The following is a 21219-nucleotide window of genomic DNA, read 5'->3' on the forward strand; positions in this document are numbered from 1 at the left end:
CTGGATCATACTGGATACACTCAGATATCTACACTAAGCATCTAAGGCTGTAAGACAAAAGGCAATTTTGAATCATGCTTTGCTATTTTAGTTCATGTTGCTCCGCAGTATAGCTGTAATTGTAAATGCAGTATAGCTTTACATTGTAATAATGTAACAGATTCTCTTCTACTTTTGGGGGTTTGGGGTTTTTTTGATCCAGCTCTTTTGATCAAAGCTCTGTGGGAAACCAGGCTCCTTCTGCCTTGTGCATCAACAACAAAACTCTCGTTGACTTGTGAAATCCAAAACTTACATCCCATCACCTGGTTTTAGAGTAAGGGGAAGATTTTGTGGCCTTTCTGAACCACTGTACGTCCTCTTTCTTCTCAGTACTGCCAGAATTTGTCATGAGCCCCATCCATCTCCTGTCTACTGGATAATGAAGAGTTCTCTCCACTGCATACTGCTTAAATTCACCCTATCGCCTAGTTAGAGGTGAAATATCACAATACATACACACACCCAGACAGTACTCTCTGGAATTTCAATCTGCTTAACCCAATTACATAGTAAGAGATAATGCTGTACATATAATTGCTAAGTCTGCAGAGGCAGAACAAGGCAAGTGGCAAATGAAAAAGCCACACTTTTTTTCCTGCTATAGGTAGGAGCAACACACTGCAGATGTACAAAGGCTTTGATCAGCTGTCACATCCTTAACCGGGGGGACAATGCTGGCACTGTTCTTCCTTCCTTGCTCTTCTTTCTCTTGTGAAGGCTGTGACTATCTTTTATTCCTTTTGTTATTTCTTTGCATTTGCATTCTACAGGAGATGTTTTATCTACGTTGGCTGCATATTCTTTGTCCACATTCTTATGTCTTCTTCTCTTAAAGTTGCATTACCTTAGTGATCAGTAATTGACACCTTGTGATGTGTGTTTATGCTCTTGTAGGCCATTGGTATCATCTTGTACTTGTACACTTTGTTCCGCTCTGATCAACCTCTGCCTTTATTCTCTATGGACCATATACACACTGAAAATTTTATAGAAGCTGATTCTCAGAATATACTCCACTTTCAAATCGGGTCACAAGATAACGGCACCATGTGAAACAACTCCTTCTTCAGTAGTTTTAAGTATATTTTGGTACTTGCTATTAACTTTCATATGATAGGTAACTGTAGCTCAATACAGCTTGTTTTATTTTACCCCAAAAGAGAGCATTATTTATCCACTAGAAACCAGGTGAAAAATAGAACTAAGTTGGAAAGGGGAAAGATCCAATTTATTTTCCTTTGATTTGACAGCAGAGGTCAAATTTTATAGCTCTCTACTTATGAAAAAAAAAAGAAATAATCTTATACAATCCAGCTGTATTGATACCTATTTTCCACAACCTCCTGAAACTCTTGACAGGTTCATCCAAACTGGCTGATGGTCTGAAAGGCCATTTCTCCCTACCAGATTTTCAAAACTGAGCCATGAAGAAAAAGAGGAAGGCCTTCAATGTGTTTACCTCTTAGAAACACAAGAATCAACAAAACAATATGAAGACCTTTTTGTATCTGTTGCCATACTAACTTTTATCTTCAAAAAGGTCATGGAGCATTTTGACTTCACTCATCCCAAGCTCAGTAAAATTTGTACTTCCACACATAAAAAAAAAGGAAGCAGTCTTGAAAGGAATCAAAACATAAATAGCCTGTCTGACTGCTTAAAATTACTTAATGCGTGGCCTGTTTTCCAACTAGGGCTACACAGTTAGATAAAACAGCACCAACTTTTATAATTCATGGACTTTTCCTGGGCTGCAGGGTGGTCTCTGCTCCAGCAGGGTCTCTCCAAGGCTGCAGGGCATCCCTGCTCTGGGCTGCAGCACCTCCTGCCCTCCTTCTCCAGGCCTGGGCTCTCTCTGCTGCTGCTCCCTCCTTGGCTTCCTCCTCCTCCACCTGTGTTGCCTACGGTCCTTTTGGAAGCCTGTTTCCCCAGGCTGGCATTCCCAACTTGGCTGAGGGGCTCAGCTGTGTCCTGCAGCGAGGCCATTGGAGCCACTCTGTGGGCCCCCCAAGCCAGCACAATACAATCTGAAATGCAGATGTTTTGATGTAGAATCCAAAAAATGATCCATACACATCCTTATGGACATATAACTATTTGGTGACATCAAGAGGTAAAGCATAATACTGTCTTTTCCATAGTTAGCCTGCATGATTAGGAATTTATAGTGAATAGGAGTATATTGCAAAAGAAGTTGATTGTTTTGTACTCCGTTTACCAGAATAGAGACAACTAAATAAATTTCAGGGTTGAGAAGCTTATATCATGGTGGAATTTTTCTGGAATTGGAAAAATCAAGTCACTGCGCAAGAAAAATCCAAGATAATACCATAGCAGATAAGATGATGCCCAAATTCAGCTTTGGTTTATGTCTTTGTCATAGATAAATTTTCTTCTCAACTCTCAGTATATGTGCAGAATTAACACGAAACTTCAATTTTTTATCATATATCCATTTCAAATTGTATCCCAAGAAAATGTATCAGTCCTACCCATCAGTCTAAACTGATGGATATGTTCTGTGCACTTTAAGAAAGACTATTTTTATCTTCCATCAAACATCCATGGAGAATCATAAAGCACGTTAAAGAGGCTAAAACCCCCAGAATTTAACAGCAATGTTTTCTCTCTAACTGTTGAGGTTTTGCATTACGTTTTGCATCATACAGCACTTTTGAAGAATATATCATGAACCTGACTAGGTTCTGAGGGATATTATGGGCACTATTTGAACCTAGACTGCTACTTAAACAACGTATTTTAAATGGAGTTTTAGCGATTCAGTTATAAATGCAGCTTATTAATTTTCTACCTTAAAGATGAAAACTAGATCTAACCAGAAAATATTTGTTGATTCTTCCTGAGTTGAATTTACTTTCTCTATTCCATTTGACTAGAAGCAAAAACTGGTTTGAATCAAAGGTATTTTCTTTCTGCAGGGCCAAATGAAGCCTTCATTTACAGAAAACCAATTTCAAATTCATTAATTCATTAGCAAGTTAATACAGGTCACTGAGTTTGGGGTTTCTTGGTTGGAGTTTTTCTCTTTGCGATAATAGTGGCCTTAAAATGCATAAAAAATTAAAAGTATCGTTTTTATTATTTTTTTACTATGCTATTAAATACTCATTCCTCAATTAACAGGTCAAAAGAGACATTGAAGCACATATATATCCTTAAATCAACCATTTTGCAGACAGTAGAGCTAATGAGGCTTGATTTCCTCTGATTTTATGTAGTGTGTCTTCTGCATATTCATTTCAACAACACCCAACCCAGAATTACTTGTTGTGACCCTGCTTCTGCAAAATTTCACTGTCTTCTGAGTATCCAATTTTTTCTTCCTTAGTAACTCAAGGTCTAACCATATTTTCTAAATACCTCCCACGCTCTCCTCAGCTTTCCCCTTGGTTCCCAGAGCCCATCATGACTCCTGCTTTCTTTGACTACCACCTAGGTGAGAAAGATAACATGAGAAAGATAACATGTACACATTGATTAGCTGAGTGGCTACTGTCAAAACACCTAATGGCCGAGTTCTCTATTCCCAACAGTAGCTACATCAAAAGAATCACTTTTTACCATTAAGGGATGGTTTTCACAGAATCACAGAATCACAGAATAACCAGGTTGGAAGAGACCCACCGGATCACCGAGTCCAACCTTTCCTACCAAACACTAAACCATATCCCTCAGCACCTCGTCCACCCGTGCCTTAAACACCTCCAGGGAAGGTGACTCAACCACCTCCCTGGGCAGCCTGTTCCAGTGCCCAATGACCCTTTCTGTAAAGAATTTTTTCCTAACGTCTAGCCTAAACCTCCCCTGGCGGAGCTTGAGGCCATTCCCTCTTGTCCTGTCCCCTGTCACTTGGGAGAAGAGGCCAGCACCCTGCTCTCCACAACCTCCTTTCAGGTAGTTGTAGAGAGCAATGAGGTCATCCCTCAGCCTCCTCTTCTCCAGGCTAAACAACCCCAGCTCTCTCAGCTGCTCCTCATAAGGCCTGTTCTCCAGCCCTTTCACCAGCTTTGTTGCTCTTCTCTGGACTCTCTCCAGAGCCTCAACATCCTTCTTGTGGTGAGGGGCCCAGAACTGAACACGGGATTCGAGGAGCGGTCTCACCAGTGCCAAGTACAGAGGGAGGATAATCTCCTTGGACCTGCTGGTCACGCCGTTTCTGATACAAGCCAAGATGCCATTGGCCTTCTTGGCCACCTGGGCACACTGCTGGCTCATATTCAGTCGGCTGTCAACCAACACACCCAGGTCCCTCTCCTCCAGGCAGCTTTCTAGACAGACTTCTCCCAGTCTGTAGCACTGCATAGGGTTGTTGTGCCCCAAGTGCAGGACCCGGCATTTGGCCTTGTTAAACCTCATGCCATTGGACTCTGCCCAGCGGTCCAGCCTGTTCAGATCCCTTTGCAGAGCCTCCCGACCCTCCAGCAGATCGACACTTCCACCCAGCTTAGTGTCGTCCGCAAACTTGCTAAGGGTGCACTCGATGCCTTCATCCAGATCATTGATGAAGACATTGAACAGGGCTGGACCCAGCACTGAGCCCTGGGGAACCCCACTTGTCACTGGCCTCCAGCTGGATTTCACACCATTTCCCACCACTCTCTGGGCCCGGCCATCCAACCAGTTTTCCACCCAGGAGAGTGTGCGCCTGTCCAGTCCAGAGGCTGACAGTTTCTCAAGCAGAACGCTGTGAGAAACTGTGTCAAAGGCTTTGCTGAAGTCCAGGAAGACCACATCCACAGCCTTTCCCTCATCCAGTAGCCGGGTCACTTTGTCATAGAAGGCGATCAGGTTAGTCTGGCAAGACCTGCCTTTTGTGAACCCATGTTGACTGGGCCTGATCACCTGGTTCTCTTGCATGTGCTTCATGATAGCACTCAAGATCACCTGTTCCATGACTTTCCCTGGCACTGAGGTCAGACTGACAGGCCTGTAGTTTCCTGGGTCCTCCCTGCGACCCTTTTTGTAGATGGGCACAACATCAGCCAGCCTCCAGTCCAGTGGGACTTCCCCAGTCTTCCAGGACTGTTGGAAGATGATGGAGAGGGGTTTGGCCAGCACATCCGCCAGCTCCTTCAGTACCCTAGGGTGAATCCCGTCCGGCCCCATAGACTTGTGACTGTCCAGTCGGGCTAGCAAGTCTCTGACCACCTCCTCTTGGATCATGGGAGCCTCATTATGCTCCTCTAGCTCCTGGGTTTGTACACAGACGGAACGACCCTCCTTACGACTAAAGACTGAGGCAAAGAAGGCATTAAGTACCTCAGCCTTTTCCTCATCCCCTGTTACTGTTGTCCCTTCTGTGTCCCATAGGGACTGTATGGTCTCCCTAGTCCGCCTTTTATTATTTATATATTTGTAGAAAGATTTTTTGTTATCTTTCACTGACTTGGCCAATCCGATTTCTAGCTGAGCCTTAGCCCTTCTGATTTTTTCCCTACACAATCTCACTTCCCTCCTGTAGTCCACCCAAGAGGCCTGTCCCTTCTTCCAGAGGCCATAAACATTTCTTTTCTTCTTGATATCCCTCAAGATCTCTCTATTCAACCAAGCTGGCTTTCTCCCCTGCCGGCTTTTTTTCCGGACCACAGGGATGGCTTTCTCCTGAGCTGCTAGGACCACCCCTTTGAAGAGCTCCCAGCCCTCCTGGGCTCCCTTGCCCTTGAGTACTGTCTCCCATGAGACTTCACCAACCAGCCTGCTGAAGAGATCAAAGTCTGCCCTCTGGAAATTTAATGTTACCGTCTTGCTAACCACCCTCTTCACTTCACCTAGAACAGAAAATTTTATAATCTCATGGTCGCTTAGTCCTAGGCGTCCACCTACCGCCACATCCCCTACAAGGCCTTCTCTGTTCACCAACAGGAGGTCCAGGAGGGCACCTTCCCTGGTTGGTTCATTCACCAACTGTGCAAGGAAGTTATCTCCCACGCACTCCAGGAACCTCCTAGACTGCTTTCACTATATTTAGAGGAGCTGCATATTTCTGTGAGCTTCCTTTTCCATCAAATAGGGTGAAAATAACAGAAATGACATTTGAAAGCAGAGCTAAGAATGACACAATGGTTGTTTTATCAGGAAACCAGGCAAAAAAAAAAAAAAAGAACCACCAAAAGAAATTTGGTCTTGCCAAATTGCAATAATTTTCTCTTTTAACTCAATATGCATTTGTCCTTTGATGCTGCATGTATCATTTATGGGGCAATCCAGAAGCTGAGGGAAAAAATATGGTAATGGAGTCTCTCGTTGCTAAAAATGGGCTGGAAAGCAGGGAAGATTCTCACCCTAAACCAGCTGCTCAACCTTATTTCATCCAACAGCTAAAAATTAGCGTTAACATTTTTAGGGAATCCTGTAAAATTTTAACATTTTAGAGTACATGCATGAAGACAAAAAATAGTGGTCTGGCTGATTTCTCCCAGTTTCCCAATGATGCCATATCAAAACTACTGTGTTCAACATTATTCTCTCCAAAAAATCTTAAAGGAGTGGCTTTGTTATACCACCTTTAGAATCCAGGAGCTTAGCATTATGCTGGAAAATTCACTGACGTATGGCAGGTTACAGCAATAAGTTTTTTTACTGTGGTGCTTCATGAAAAAGAACATTGAAGGAATAGATAGAAATATTTGCTATCTTCAGTTTATTGAGAATAATCATAAACCTTGTAACAAGTGCTTTCCTCCTTCCTTCTCTCTTTTTTTACAGTAATGTCATCTTTCTAAGTAGACAGTAAATTCTTTGAAAACACAACAATGACTGACATATGGCTCCTATTCCTGACTTACTAAATAAACAGTCTAGAAAAAAAAGTAGTTATATAGCAATATACTAACAGAAAGCGCTGCAGAAAACAAGGGCATAACAAAGTTATTCCTAAGAAATGTAATATTTCCATCTTCAGCAGCATAATACCTCCTTTATGCATAGGGGCATGAAAACAACTCAAGCATACACGCCACATGTAAAGGGACTATTTAAGAATGTTTCAAATTAAGGGAGGAACTTCTTCATTATCTTCAAGATCAACACAACTCTTCTTTATCTTTGTAATTTTCTCTGGTTGTAGCCTAATAGGTCCCTTTCCAATTTGTTCCTTTTCATGGACTATCTTTGTCACATCAGGGAATGAATATTTATTAGAATCCACTTCTAATTTCTCAACTTGTCTGCTCCTGAAAGAGGGAAAGAAATGGAAAAAAATTAATTTCACTCTCAAATATAACCAAACTATTTTGAGTTTCCATTTATAAGCTTGTTTACTTCAGTGTGAGGGTTGTTACTGACTTCAGCTAAACAAGGATTAAGAGTTCTTGTAACTTTAAAATTGATTGCTGTAAAAATCTCAGTATAAACACAGAAAAGTACTAAAAAATCTTAGATTTTGTACAAAAGAATACTTAGCCTACAAATATCAAATGTTAGGTTTTTTACATCTGTAATTTGCTTTATATCAGAACACGGTGATTGCTGGTATCACATTAGAAATGGTTGGCTTTTGATGTATGACAGAGGTATGGTAATATGGATACTCACTCTGTTTGTATAATGAAAAAATAAAATTAAATGAAAGGATAAGAAAGGACAGAGTTATAACCAAATTTCCAAATTCCCTTGCCATTAAGGATATTCTTTTGTATCACATTTTACAGTCCACACATTAAGGCATCACACAATAATAAAAAAATTGAAATATTGTTATATTTGGAGCTTTAAAGACACTGTTCTTTTTTAATAAAGGAGTTTAACAATTAAATAGAAAAAAACCTAACTTATTTTCGGTTTATAATTTTTACATGAAAAATGGTAAAACTGCAATTTACTTGTACAATGATGTTCTAATTTCTGCAAATTCCAACACCGGTTGTGCATCTTTGTAATTTTCATTTTATAGTGAGTGCTTCTTTGTGTCAAGGTTCAAAGCCAGCATTACAAAAGACACTGCATCACCTCAAAGATGTGAGAAAAGTACATGTTTACCCAGGAGATCAAAAAGGCTTATTAGGACTAGAACAAATGAAAAGTAGCAAAGTCACTGAATGAAAGAATGCATTTCTTGGGTGACAAAACAGGTAATGAAAAAATGTAAATAAAGGATATTAAAATATTTTTTATTGAAAATCACCATCTTCAGCTCTTAAAACAAAGAAAGAGTTTTGCCAAGGAGCTTCTGAATTGTGCCAGTGTTTCTCCATCAATGTTCTGCGGGATCTGAGCAGGCATCTGAGCCCACATCCATGTGATGTGGATCCATCCACTCCGTCCCAGTGGAGGAGAGATGGTGAGGGATTCATCAGAGACTTTCTCCTCTCCTTCTATGCTAGTGCGGAGAAAAGTATTTCTAACAAAAGAGGCTCTTCAGCCTTATGCCACTAGATTTGTTTTGTGCTATGGGAATTATTTGCTTATTTTTATTGAGTGGCAAATGACCAGAGAAATATCCTGCTTTAATAACCTGTATAACCTTTTCCAAAAAACAGCACAAACAAAAACTAATCTGAGGAGAATTTTATAGGTAATAAAGAAAGATACAAGAAAACTCTTATTTCTTTACCCTGAATGTTCTTTACTTTATAAAGCTGGAATTTTTTTCTTATTCTACACAGTTTAATGAAATAAAAGTGGATTCATTTTGTGGTAACAATCTAGAAAATATTCATTCCCAAGAGGTAAGAGATATTTTTGTTTCCTCTGCAGTTTGTGAAATCTGCTGTGACCTGGTATCACTTTATCAATAGCTGTTTAGGAGACTTCAAAGAGAGCACACTCTGTCCTGAATCTCAGTCTAATCACTAATTACTAATCTGAAGCATCTCTAGGAAAGCTAGAAAAGCATAAAGATAAAAATTAATTACCCTCAGCCTGTGTTTCCATCACATGATAGAAAATATTTGCCTTGATTTGAAGTATTTTGGTAGTGGCAATTTACATTTGTTCAACAGCTCTAAAATTGTACAAATTGCTAGTCATAAAAATACAATAAACTCTATCAAGTTTGAATAGCTTATTGCTTAGTAGCAGAATAAACTTCAAGACACCAGAAATTAATAACAGTGAATGTCATAAGTAACAATCCCCATTAACAAGCTATGAAAGGACTATATACATCAGTCATTCTCACAATTTCATCAGCACATGTCATCTAGACATGTCTGTCAGCAATAGACAATAGGAAAGACTGAGAATCAATCACAGGTGGGGGTTTTTCCCACAAAGGAAGTGAATTTTTATGTACTTATATGCACAGAATCAACTGTTCTGTACTTGTTTAGTAAAGATTCATAGTGTTATCTCAACTACTATGATACAAATATTTTGCTGATGACAAGATTCAGCTGTGCTGAAGTCAATACAGCTAAAAAAAGGTACAGCTGCTGTGGATCTGCTCCTCTCATCACGTAACTTAAGCAATGAGAGTCTGGGTAGCGGTGATTTCAAGATTAACCACCTGAAAATTTTTGGAAGAAGTTTATTCAGGCAATCTAAACATTTAATTCCACCTAGCAGAATAAAAGCAATCTTGTTCCTGAAGCAACAAGACAAGACTGAATAAAACAATAAAACTTGCAGAATCAACTACAGCACGTACCTGGAAATCCCAGTGTTTGCAAGTAATTCCAATTTCACGTTTTTAAAAAAAATGAAATTTACAGTTTCTAGCACCAATACCTGATGCTGAGGGTTCTCTACTTAAGAGAAAACTATGGTCTAAAATTAGAGCACTGTACAAACTGAATAATACTGGATTAAATCCTTAATTTTTTCCTGGAATTTTCCCCCCTTAGATGGGCTATTTCTATCTCCACATAGTTCAACAACCATTTTAAAAAAGAAAATGAAAAGACTTCACAGTAAAGAAAGTCAGTCCTTCCATCCTGTATAACTATAGCAGTCTGCTGAACAATCTGGAGTGTGACAGAGCACATATCTGATAATTTGATATTCTTTGATAATTTACACTTTTGTTCACGCAGTTCTTAATCCCTGTCTTTGATATTTTAATGATTTGACAGTTATATTTCCCATTACAATTTCTGAATTTCAATAAAATTTAAATTGCTAAAGATTTATCATGTATTTCATCGAGAATATCAGTTTTTTTGACAATTGATTGAAAGTTTCCTTTCTGGCACCAGGGTTTCCAAAGATATTTACAAGTGATAACTGACAACTTTGGAAAGGCACTTTTTCTAGTCTTCTAACATTGTGAATGAAACAGCACAAAAGCCGTTGTCATCTTAGAAAAACCTTTTCTTGAATGAGAAGATAAAGTCATTTCAGTATATGGAATTATATCTTATTTCAGAGTCTTGAGAAAGACAAACCTTTTTGTGTGTTACAAACTGATGGTGAATGTATGACGCTTGTCATACTCTGGTCTCAACTTCTGAAAATACAGGCTTAGAAACATCTACTAAAGGATGTAAGCAAATAATCATTGTTTTATAAATACTTGGAATATGAATATTTCTTTGATTACATAAGAAGCCTTTCAAATCTCTCTGTATAGGCATAATCTGAAATGAACCTATAACTGTAGTCTTCAGAATCAGTGGCTGGTAGAATGAAATTAATTTTTCAAGGACTAAACTACAATCAAGGAGAACTAACAAATCACTAGTAAAAAGTTATGATAAATAAAAGGCTGATAATATCTAGGTCATTCTGTTCTAAAAGACATATACATCACATGAAGAGGATTCATCAAACTATGAAGGTGTTAAGACTTTATTTAGAAAGTTATGGAAAGTTACAAAGACACTTTAAAGTATGTCTCTGCCCTCAGACTTTTGTCCTCATTTATATATGGACAATTGGAGATTAGTTATCTGAACAATCTGCTTGAGAACGCTGTTCCCTAGAATGGCATATTTCTGAAGTCTCCTTACCCTCCTTAGAGTCATGGATTACCAGATGCCTCTGTGTGTGCAAACTAATTTTCAAATCACTTCTTAGACATCCCACCTTTTGTTAAAAATCCTCATTCATCAAATTCTAGAGATGTATACGCTGCATTTTGATTTAGCTCCAGACCTCTGTAAGTATGCAAATGAATCTACAATTTAAGATTAACTTGAGTAAAAAGCCTTTTTATAATATATTGCTTAGATATATCTGACTCCACTTTCTGTTTAAGAAGTCAATTGAACTACAACTCCTATGGTTCATCCTTTCCCAGACAATGTTACCTGCATTGTAAAAATTCTCATTGTCTTCATGACAGCTAACTAAGTATGTAGCCTGAAAATTGTATTCCTGCAAATCTATTAAACTCTCAAGATTTACAATGTACTTTCTGGTATTTATAGAAGGCAAACATGACATGTCAATAGAATTGATAAAGATTTGTCATTTGTGATCTTTCCAATGGTTTATTCATCTTGTGTGCAGGTCACACTTCAGATGTGGATTTCTTCAAGTTAAAATCTTCGTGCTCCATTTAGGCACAGAAATGAAGGTGAATTTGGGTTTTGAAAGGTCACATAAATCCTCTTGCAATTCTTTCAGGATAGTTTGTCCACAGCTCCATTCAATTTCTGACCTCATCTTGCCTTAATTTCTAGTCTTGAGGAAATTGTTCATTTTTTTCCACTGTATTTCTCTTTGCAACATGAAATTCTCTTCTTTCCAACTTTTTTACAACTCTATACCTCCCTGTAAACTGTAGAAATGCAAAACTGGGAGAGATACCCAGCCATTAAGTCTGTGGAAAGGAAGGGAGTTTTTCTGCATTTCACAGGGATTCTTTCAAGGATCCACATGAGAAATTCTCTCTCCCAAAGAATGATTCTTACTCTTACATCTACAAATTTCTCCCCCAGATTTGTTCTTTGCATCTTCTCAACCAAAATGAACCATCCTAAATTGGGGTCGTCTTGGAAATCAGACCTTCGCAGTACATCTCATCTTCAGCAACACTGTTACATCTCAGGTGAGACAAATGTGGAATTTTAATTACTCAGTCTTTCTTTCTTTGCTTGTTAATAAATGGAATAAAAATCTCAATTAAAAATAAAAATTACTCCAAGGAAAGTAAATTAATTCTTGTCCATCACTATGAAACTGTGAACCATAAAAATGTTTTGTTAATGAGTCAGATGATGTCAGGTTTGCTAGAAAAAGGTTGGAATTAAAATCCAATACAGTGATTAAAAACACCAAAGTCTTTTGTCCTTAAGTTCAACATAACTTCCAGACACTTTTATACATTTGATGGCTTTCCCAGCTAGTGAATTTTGGCTAGTCTACATAACCTATTCAAAAGCATTATAGGTGCACCAGCTGACAGTGGTAGACATTACAGCATCCTATGTTTTTCTTTTGTTTTCCCCTTAAGAATACAGATGAAAAAAAAACCCAAAACATTGCAAAGCAAAAACCCAGCAACCCCCCAAAAGCCATAAAGCACACACTGCCAGTAAGAACTGATTCTAGCAGAGTGTAAGTCAGACTTTTAACCTAATGCATTAGGTATTTTCTATAGCACCTCCTTGCTTAGTCAACAAGTGCAATGTTACTTAACTAAGAGGAGAAAGGCACGGCACTCAAACTTTCAATGCTTGAACTATTCAAATAGAATACACCTTTGCCTTACATTCCTAATCTCATTATAAGAGATGTATTACAGACTAGAACTTGCTGAGTTGTTTTTAATTTTGCTTTCTGAAGTACCCTAGAAATTGCTGTTCCATTCCTTTGTCTTCTTAAATTAACCCATTATCTGGCTGTATTTCTCAACATCTATATGTAAAGATGTGAGGCTTTGAGCAACCTGGACTAGTGGGAAGTGTCCCTGCCCATGGCAGAGGGGTTGGAACTAGATGATTTAAGGTGCCTCCAAACCCAAACCATTTTAAGAGCCTATGATCTGCAGTAAAAAAAAAAAAATCTCCTCACCACAAGAAGGATGTTGAAGCTCTGGAGCGAGTCCAGAGAAGAGCAACAAAGCTGGTGACGGGGCTGGAGAACAGGCCTTATGAGGAACATCTGAGAGAGCTGGGGTTGTTTAGCCTGGAGGAGGCTGAGGAGAGACCTCATTGCTCTCTACAACTACCTGAAAGGAGGTTGTAGAGAGGAGGGTGATGGCCTCTTCTCTCAAGTGAAAGGGGACAGGACAAGAGGGAATGGCCTCAAGCTCCACCAGGGGAGGTTTAGGCTGGACATTAGGAAAAAATTTTTCACAGAAAGGGTCATTGGGCACTGGAACAGGCTGCCCAGGGAGGTGGTTGATTCACCTTTCCTGGAGGTGTTTAAGGGACGGGTGGACGAGGCACTGAGGGGCATGGTTTAGTGTTTGATAGCAATGGTTGGACTCGATCTGGTGGGTCTCTTCCAACCTGGTGGTTCTGTGATTCTGTGATATTCCTACGTATCTTTCTTGTTTTTCTTTACTGGAGGAATTAAAATGTCTATATATTTACATTTAGAGACATTTTGAGGTTTATTTCATTTTTTTTCTTTTCCAACATCTTAAAGAAAGAATAGTCTAAAGCTGAGGGTACAAGACAAAGATTATTGACCTTATGCAACTGTTACTCTTTAGAGTTCCAGTATGGCTTCAGAAAGGTCAGTTCCTATCTCTGTTTGAATTTCACCTATGCAGTTGTGGTGAGCTCCACTTGTGAGGCCAGTTATGGTAAAGGATGTCATACTCAGCTACTACGTTAATAGAGGCTTTGTAAGTATAAAAAATCTGTCAAATTCCTCTCACAGAATCCTGTCTGTTTGAAGGTCTGAAATCCAGTTTTACACACATTATCTTATGTAATGATAGTATCATCATGTAATCTAGCTAACTAGAGTTAAAGAGTCTAAGGCTTAAAGAGATTTAAAGTACTACATTATAGCTTAGCAGATTACATGTCTGACAGCATTTTGCTAAGACATCTGCAGCTGTCAAGTGTAATCATTGTAATGAATGTTCTTCTGTAATCTAAGAGACTATTCAGTGAATTTTTAACATCTGACTAGTCAGCGACTTTTTGACTAAAGAGGTTGAAACTTGCTATTTTTAGTAAGAATTGTAATTCAAAAACTTTTTACCTACTTCTCCCTTTGTGATATAAATTCCTGTAATATTTTAACAGCAAAATTTGTACTTTTCCTTTAAAATCTACAGTAAGAATATTCATAATTAGTTAAAACTGCATTGAAACTAAACATAAATTCATGGAGTTTCATTATGCCCTGGAATATCTTTAGTCTGTCAGGTAGCAGGAAAAAGGACTGTTTCACATTATTACTTCCATATATCCACTACTACTTCTACTTAAACATTTACTCTGTAGCCAAAACTAAAGGCATACAAAGGGTCCTGAGGACATGTATATTCCTTATCCACAGGTTGCAAACTCTTCTGCTGTTTGGCAGAATCCATTTGGAAGAGAGATAATGTCAGTTATCTAACGAAGGAAGGTGTAATTTTATCCAGGAAATAAAGCTAAGACTTTTTTTTAAACTGATTTATTTTAATGTACTTCTGTGGGAAAGAATCATAGAATAAATTCATAGAACAGTTTGTGTTGGAGGGATGCTTTAAAGGTCACCTAGTCCAACCCCCCTGCAGTGACCAGGGAGATCTTCAACTACATCAGGTTGCTCAGAGCCTCATACAAACTGACCTTCAATGTTTCCAGGGATGGGGAATCTACCACCTCTCTGCTCAACCTGTTGCAGTGTTTCATCACCCTCCTCACAAAAATTCCTTATTATATCCAGTCTAAATCTATGTCTTTTGGTTTGAAACCATACTCTTTGTCCTACTGCTACAGGCCCTGTTAAAAACTATGTCCCCATCCTTACTATGAGCTTCCTTGTCCTCTTGACCTGCTCCAACAGGTCCATGCCTTTTCTGTGCTGAGGGCTTCAGAGCTGTATGCAGTACATCAGGTAAGGACTCACAAAAGCAGAGTAGAAGGGGATAATCACCTCCCCCAGTTTGCTGAACATTCTTCTATTGATGCATCCCAGAATACGGTTGGCCTTCTGGGCTATGAAGCGCATGTCATCTCATGTCCAGTTTTCCATCCATGACTACCTACAAGTCCATCTCAGCAGGGTTTCTCTCAATCTTTCCATCCCCCACCTTGTATTGATACTGGAGTTTGCCCCAGCCCAAGTATGGGATCTTGTCCTCGACTTTTTTGAACCTCATGATGTTAACGAGTCCATTTCTTGAGCTTAGCAAGGTCCCTCTGGATGGCATCCCATCCCACAGGTGTGTCAACCACATCACTGAGCTTGGTGTCATCTGCAAACTTGCTGAAGGTGCACTCAATCCTACTGCCCATGTCATTGATGAAGATATTAAACAGCACTGTTTCCCTAGTACAGAGGTGAGGCTGACAGGTCGATATATCCCAGGATCATCCTTTCTTCCCTTTTTTAAAAATGGGTGCAAAGTTTCCCTTCTCCCAGTCACCAGGGATTTCCACCTGACTGCTATGACTTTTCAAATATCACAGAGAGTAAGTATCCACCATTTGGTTTGGACCTTTTGAAAGTATTTTAAATACTTCATAATCGAGATGGTGCAGTGTTTTAATCTGTGCTGCCTAAGAAAAGGGTGCTGTTCTTCTGGATCATTAACCTGGGACGTGTATAAGGATGCAGGAGAGGGGCAGATTTAGGCTAGACATAAGGAAGAATTTCTTCACCATGAGAGGCACTGGAACAGGTTGCCTACGGAAGTTGTGGCTGCCCCACCCCTGGAGGTGTTCAAGGCCAGGTTGGTTGGGGCCTTGGGCAGCCTGACCTAGTTAGATGTCCCTGCCCATGGCAGGGGGATTGCAACTAGATGATCTTTAAGGTCCCTTCCAACCCTAATTATTCTATGATTCTGTGATTTGCAATCTCAGCAAATTCTTGCAGTTGCCCTATTCTCTTCCGAACAGACAGGTCATTTAAGAAAAGAAGTCATGACTGATCTTCATTAAAAATAAGAAATAAAACACAGAATTAATGACAACAGACTCTTGCAGAGCTTTTTTGGTAGTGACCTAAGTATTGAGACCAAGAAGAATATCTATAATACATAATGCCATTCTTTTACTAACTGCTTAGGCTTTCCATCGACACCCACCACAATGAAATCAAACAAGAAAATAAATGCAACACTTTAAATATACGCAGAAAAATGGATTAACAAAGTTTTTCATCACTGTATCTTATTCTGGTATGAATATCATTGTCTACGGCAACAGGAAAAAGAAAGATTAAAAGATATATCATATTTGTAGATAGACCAGGTGTCCATCAACTCTGTTTTCTGTCTACAGCAATGGAAGTAACACTTGCTAAGAATCAAAACAAAATTAGTGCATCACTGATAATTTCTTGCTCCTGGAAGTCATTATCAGCAAGATTTCAAGAGCTGGAGTTTACAGCACATTTACTAGCATGAATGTATGTTATAAAATCTTGCAGAATTGCTTTTTGAACCTGTTTATTACTGCAGTAGCTCACTCTGTATACTAGCAAGCAAATACATTCATGAGAGACACTCAAAATCATTGCTTTCTAAATGATTTTCAGACTTGGGTTACATACCAAAGAGCTCTGCAGAGGCAATTCTCAGCAGGTGATTTGGTTTTAGCATATACCAGTTTAACAAACAGAATGAACTGATGGAACAAAATAAATTGGCAGAAATATGTGCTTTTTTGGCTCTTTTTTGGACCAGATCACTTTATACCAGACAAGCCATTAGTCTAAAGCATTTAAACATTGTTTTAATCTACACAAATCAATGTTTTCAAAATTTCAGTTATAGCATAATAAGAAGCATATATTGTGGTATGTGACCAACAAATGCACAAAAAAATAAAATTAATGCAAAAGAAAAAAGTAATTACCTTCTTGCATTTTTTCGCAGTGCATTGCAGTAGGAATCTTTAATTGAAGTTGATACTTTTTGCTTAGCCAGGATTATTTCTCTAGCCTAAAATAAAAGCCGATAGAAAAATAAGTATCATAAAAGTTGATGTTTATGCTCACAAGCATTTACATAATCTTTCAAAAATAGAAATATTAAGAGATTCTGAATAAATTTTCTCTTATGACACTTGCTCTTTCTGTTAGATATTAACACATGCATCAAGCAATTTTAACCAAGTAATCTGAATGGACATATATTCAAATATATACAAAAGAATATATATATAAAAAGCAGTTATATACATCTACTTGTGTTTAAATGTATGCTGTCATGTTTAGTAACATGTCAATAAAGCACATTTCTGATTTTTTCCATAGCTAAAAAACTGCTCCATGATGTGCCTCTCACTTGCATTTCAGTTTTGGTGTCCATGTAGTTCAGACATTTTTATTAAAGAATCTGCTGTAATCTGGAGACTTGTGTTCCTTACTTTGCCCTCAGAGCACATCATCAAGGATGGTGAGGAAATTGGCTGATTCTGCAGTCAGAAAAGACTTCCTTGAAAAGAAGTGATTCTAGTACTTAGGAAAAGGTTAGGATTTGCCTACTAAAACATCTATTATCAATTATCAAAAATTCTTTGACATAAAATCTCTTCTGTTCAGAATATGTCCTCCTAGCTCTATTCAAGAAAAAAAAAAGTGATAGTCTCCAGTTTTTCTTCTTTTTGAAATACAACTTCATATGCAATAATGGTATGTGAGCTTCCTCAAGCCAGTAGCTGACTGTCCATTTCTTCATGTTAGCTCAAGCGAGGATAACTGCTCTGGAAAACAGAACTGTCATAGCTTCAACTCTGGCCAAAAATAAGACTTACAGCTCAGAAAAAAGATAACTGCATGAAATATAAACCTGTGGTATACAGGAAGATGGACTAAGTGAATGTAATTAAGCTTTCTAGAAGTTATTCTGTGAAACTAGTTCTAATAATTGCTTTACTCAGAAAATAGAAAGGAGAGTCCTTGCTATCAGAGACTTCTAGGAATGTACATGTTAAGTAGAACTGTGTTCAGTTCTAGGCTGCTCACCACAAGAAGGACGTTGAGGCTCTGGAGCTTGTCCAGAGAAGAGCAATGAAGCTGATGAAGGGGGTGGAGAACAGCTCTTACAAGGAGCAGCTGAGAGAGCTGGGGTTGTTTAGCCTGGAGAAGAGGAGGCTGAGGGGAGACCTCATTGCTCTCTATAACTACCTGAAAGGAGGTTGTGGAGAGCAGGGAGCTGGCCTCTTCTCCCAAGTGACAGGGGACAGGACAAGAGGGAATGGCCTCAAGCTCTGCCAGGGGAGATTTAGGCTGGACATTAGGAAAAAATTCTTCACAGAAAGGGTCATTGGGCACTGGAACAGGCTGCCCAGGGAGGTGGTGGATTCATCTTCCCTGGAGGTGTTTGAGGCATGGGTGGACGAGGTGCTAAGGGGCATGGTTTAGTGATTGATAGGAATGGTTGGACTCCGGTGGGTCTTTTCCAACCTGGTTATTCTATGATTCTATGAAAATAAGGAAAGTAAATTTTTAAAACATGACACAGAATATCTCAGAACTCTAAATAAAACCTTCTTGTTAGTAACACTGTTTTTGATACTGTTTGTCAAACATTAATTAAAATGCTACTAGTGTTATCTACTGATGACATTTTACAAAATCACTGGTTTAATATGCCAGGTTTTGTCAGTCTGTTACGTATACTCTCAGTTTTTAATTTTCTTGCATCATTTGCAAAGATAACACTGCTAGAACATAGAGGTTCAAAGTTTAAAAAGCTTCATGGCATAAATATTTTTCCCAGAAAGGAAGCAGGTAAAAATTACCCAGTATCAGCTCCTTACTCATGCAAAATCTCTGTACATATGATTATCACAGTAGAAACACAACACTTTAAAAGCGTCACTATATAATTTTACTGAATGTCATGTCCTTTAGTTTGCTTTGATGAGCTTCCAAAATATCTTAATAGACACTGCCTTAGAAAGACACTTATTCTACAATGATTCTACTGTGTAATAAACAGCACATTTAAGAAAAATGTTTCCAGAAAAGCTGGTGAATATGATTTCCTTTCTTTTAGTTCATGTGGAATTTACTGTGAAACATCTGTGGCATGCCAAGGTCATTAGAAGGGCAAGGAAAGAGGTTTTGGTCTTCATTGTAAAGGCTGGAAGATGACTAGTGAAAGGTTTAGTAACCCGATCAGAAACTCATTAAAGTAAGTGTAAAACACTTGAGTTCAGTTACCCTTCTGTTCTGTTACAGAGAAGAGAGATATATTTTTAGTATAGTATTGCAAGAAGCATAATATATGAGACCATTTTTAGGCTAACAATTTTTAACATTTCAGTTACCTAAGGGTAACTGGGCACTACTGAATACAGCCTTTCTCTATCCTGCTATACATCCTCCCTTTAGGTATTTATAGATAAGATCTCCTGAAACCTTCTCTCCTCAAAGATGAACACTTTCTGCACTCTCAGCCTTTCTTCATAGGAGAAACGCTCCAGCCCTTTAATCAATCTTTGTGACCCTTCTCTGGATTCTTTCCAGTATGTCAACATCTCTCTCGTGCTGGGAAGCCCAGCACTGGACACAGTGCTCCAAGTGTGTCTCACCAGTGCTGAACAGAGGGGAAGGATTGCCTTCCTCAACCTACTGGCAACACTCCTAATGCAGCCCAGGATACATTAGCCTTCTTTGGCCGAAGAGGATATTGCCAGTTCATGTTCAACTTGGTGTCCAACAAGATACCCAGATCCTTTTCTGCAAAGCTGCAAGTCTTTTGATCCATTGACAATGAAGATAGCAGACCATGCCGCATTTCATTCATGCATGTCTCTCAACGTTCCAGATACACAAGTAGTTTTTAATCAAATCAAGGCAAAGCTCAGAACATCAACCCAGTTATTCCATAGAGCTTCTGTCTTTTTCAGATCTCACAGATACCTGTGAATCACAACATTTTGAGATGAAACAGGCTCTGGAGCCTCAGGCAGGTGAAATACATAGGTGCAGCTAAAATACCAAAGTAGGTGAAATGTAGGCGAAATATAAAGTTGATAATGGAATAAAGGCAATCGTCAATCACAATATGAAGAGATAATATTTATTTTGCTGATTCAGATATGACTTTCTAGGCAGGCAGCAGATTTAAATATATCTTGAGACTCTTTAAAATATTTACATTTTCAAAGGCACTGATCATCCACAAAGGGATGAGCAAGATGTATGAGTAATAAAAGCAGGTTATGGGATAACAAACTGATAGTATTTAAAATATCCAAAAGACAAGTTAATAGTAAACAAAACATTGAGAACAACATCCCAAAGGGAAAAATCAAGGTCTCGGTTTCAAAGAAAGAAATTTAGTAAAGAATGAGGTTTTGCAGGAGTGAATTTTGAACCTTAACAAAGTAAGGATGTGAACCAAATGAGTACAATTTTCAGCATTCTTCAAACTCCTGGAGAAACTGCATGCTTGGTGCTAGAGTGACAGTTTGTGATTTAATGACAGGCTGTCCGTGTAAGGAAAGACAGATGGTGTGGGACTGGAGCATAGAATAAAACATAGAAGGTATAGAACCATAAGTGGAAAAAACCAAAAGCTGAAAAATAACTTTTCAGTTACGGCTACTAGTTGCATAGTCTTAGAATTAAATCAGAACACAAAGAGAAAGAAATGAACCCAAATAGCATCTTCTTTTTCAGAAGAAAATGCTGTAATTGATATATCCTAGTAGCTTCCAATGTAACACCATGTCCCACTGCTCCTACACAGCAGAGAAACTGCTAGAAGGGTAAGGCTAGAGCACCAAGAATTACGTTTTTCCGTAACTACCATTGGGCAGAGTTACCCTAATATGAAAGCCAAAAATACAAGATGTAGTCCTGGAGGTTTTAAGCAGTTCAGTCCTCCAAAGGCAGAATGGCAGAAGAGCAAGATACTGAAGTTTATTAATCTTTCCTACCATACAATCCATTCTTGTCTCTTCTCCAGAACTCTGCCTTCCTAAAACTTCCAGTTCCCTGTCTGCTCCAAGCCCTTCAGTCGATCTCTGCTCTTCCTGCAGGTTCAGGAATTCAGTCTTGCACCAGATGACATCAAGTCCAAACTTAAGTGCCTTCCTGTTTCTGCCATCATCCCACCCACTATGCACTGATACCTGGAGATACCCCTGACACTCACATTCTTTCTGCCCTTGTCTTCTATTCTGGTTTGCACTTCTGCATCTTCCT

At 38.8% G+C, this 21219-nt stretch overlaps 1 protein-coding gene across 2 annotated transcripts in view; it reads right to left on the reverse strand.

Moving 5' to 3' along the window:
- Positions 1-6750: 6750 nt before the first annotated feature.
- The window catches only part of LOC138719409 (dynein axonemal assembly factor 11-like), a 54415-nt gene continuing 39946 nt past the window's right edge, over positions 6751-21219 (reverse strand). For both annotated transcript variants that reach the window (XM_069854694.1, XM_069854693.1), the window contains 2 exons: positions 16914-16999; positions 6751-7235 (listed from right to left, as the gene is read on the reverse strand). In XM_069854694.1, the coding sequence (XP_069710795.1) occupies positions 7049-7235; positions 16914-16999 (273 nt within the window). In that variant the 3' untranslated portion in view covers positions 6751-7048. The remainder of the gene's footprint in view (positions 7236-16913; positions 17000-21219) is intronic.

Source organism: Phaenicophaeus curvirostris, chromosome 3 (genome assembly GCF_032191515.1).
Source record: "Phaenicophaeus curvirostris isolate KB17595 chromosome 3, BPBGC_Pcur_1.0, whole genome shotgun sequence".
In the NCBI taxonomy this organism is placed as follows: Eukaryota; Metazoa; Chordata; class Aves; order Cuculiformes; family Cuculidae; genus Phaenicophaeus; species Phaenicophaeus curvirostris.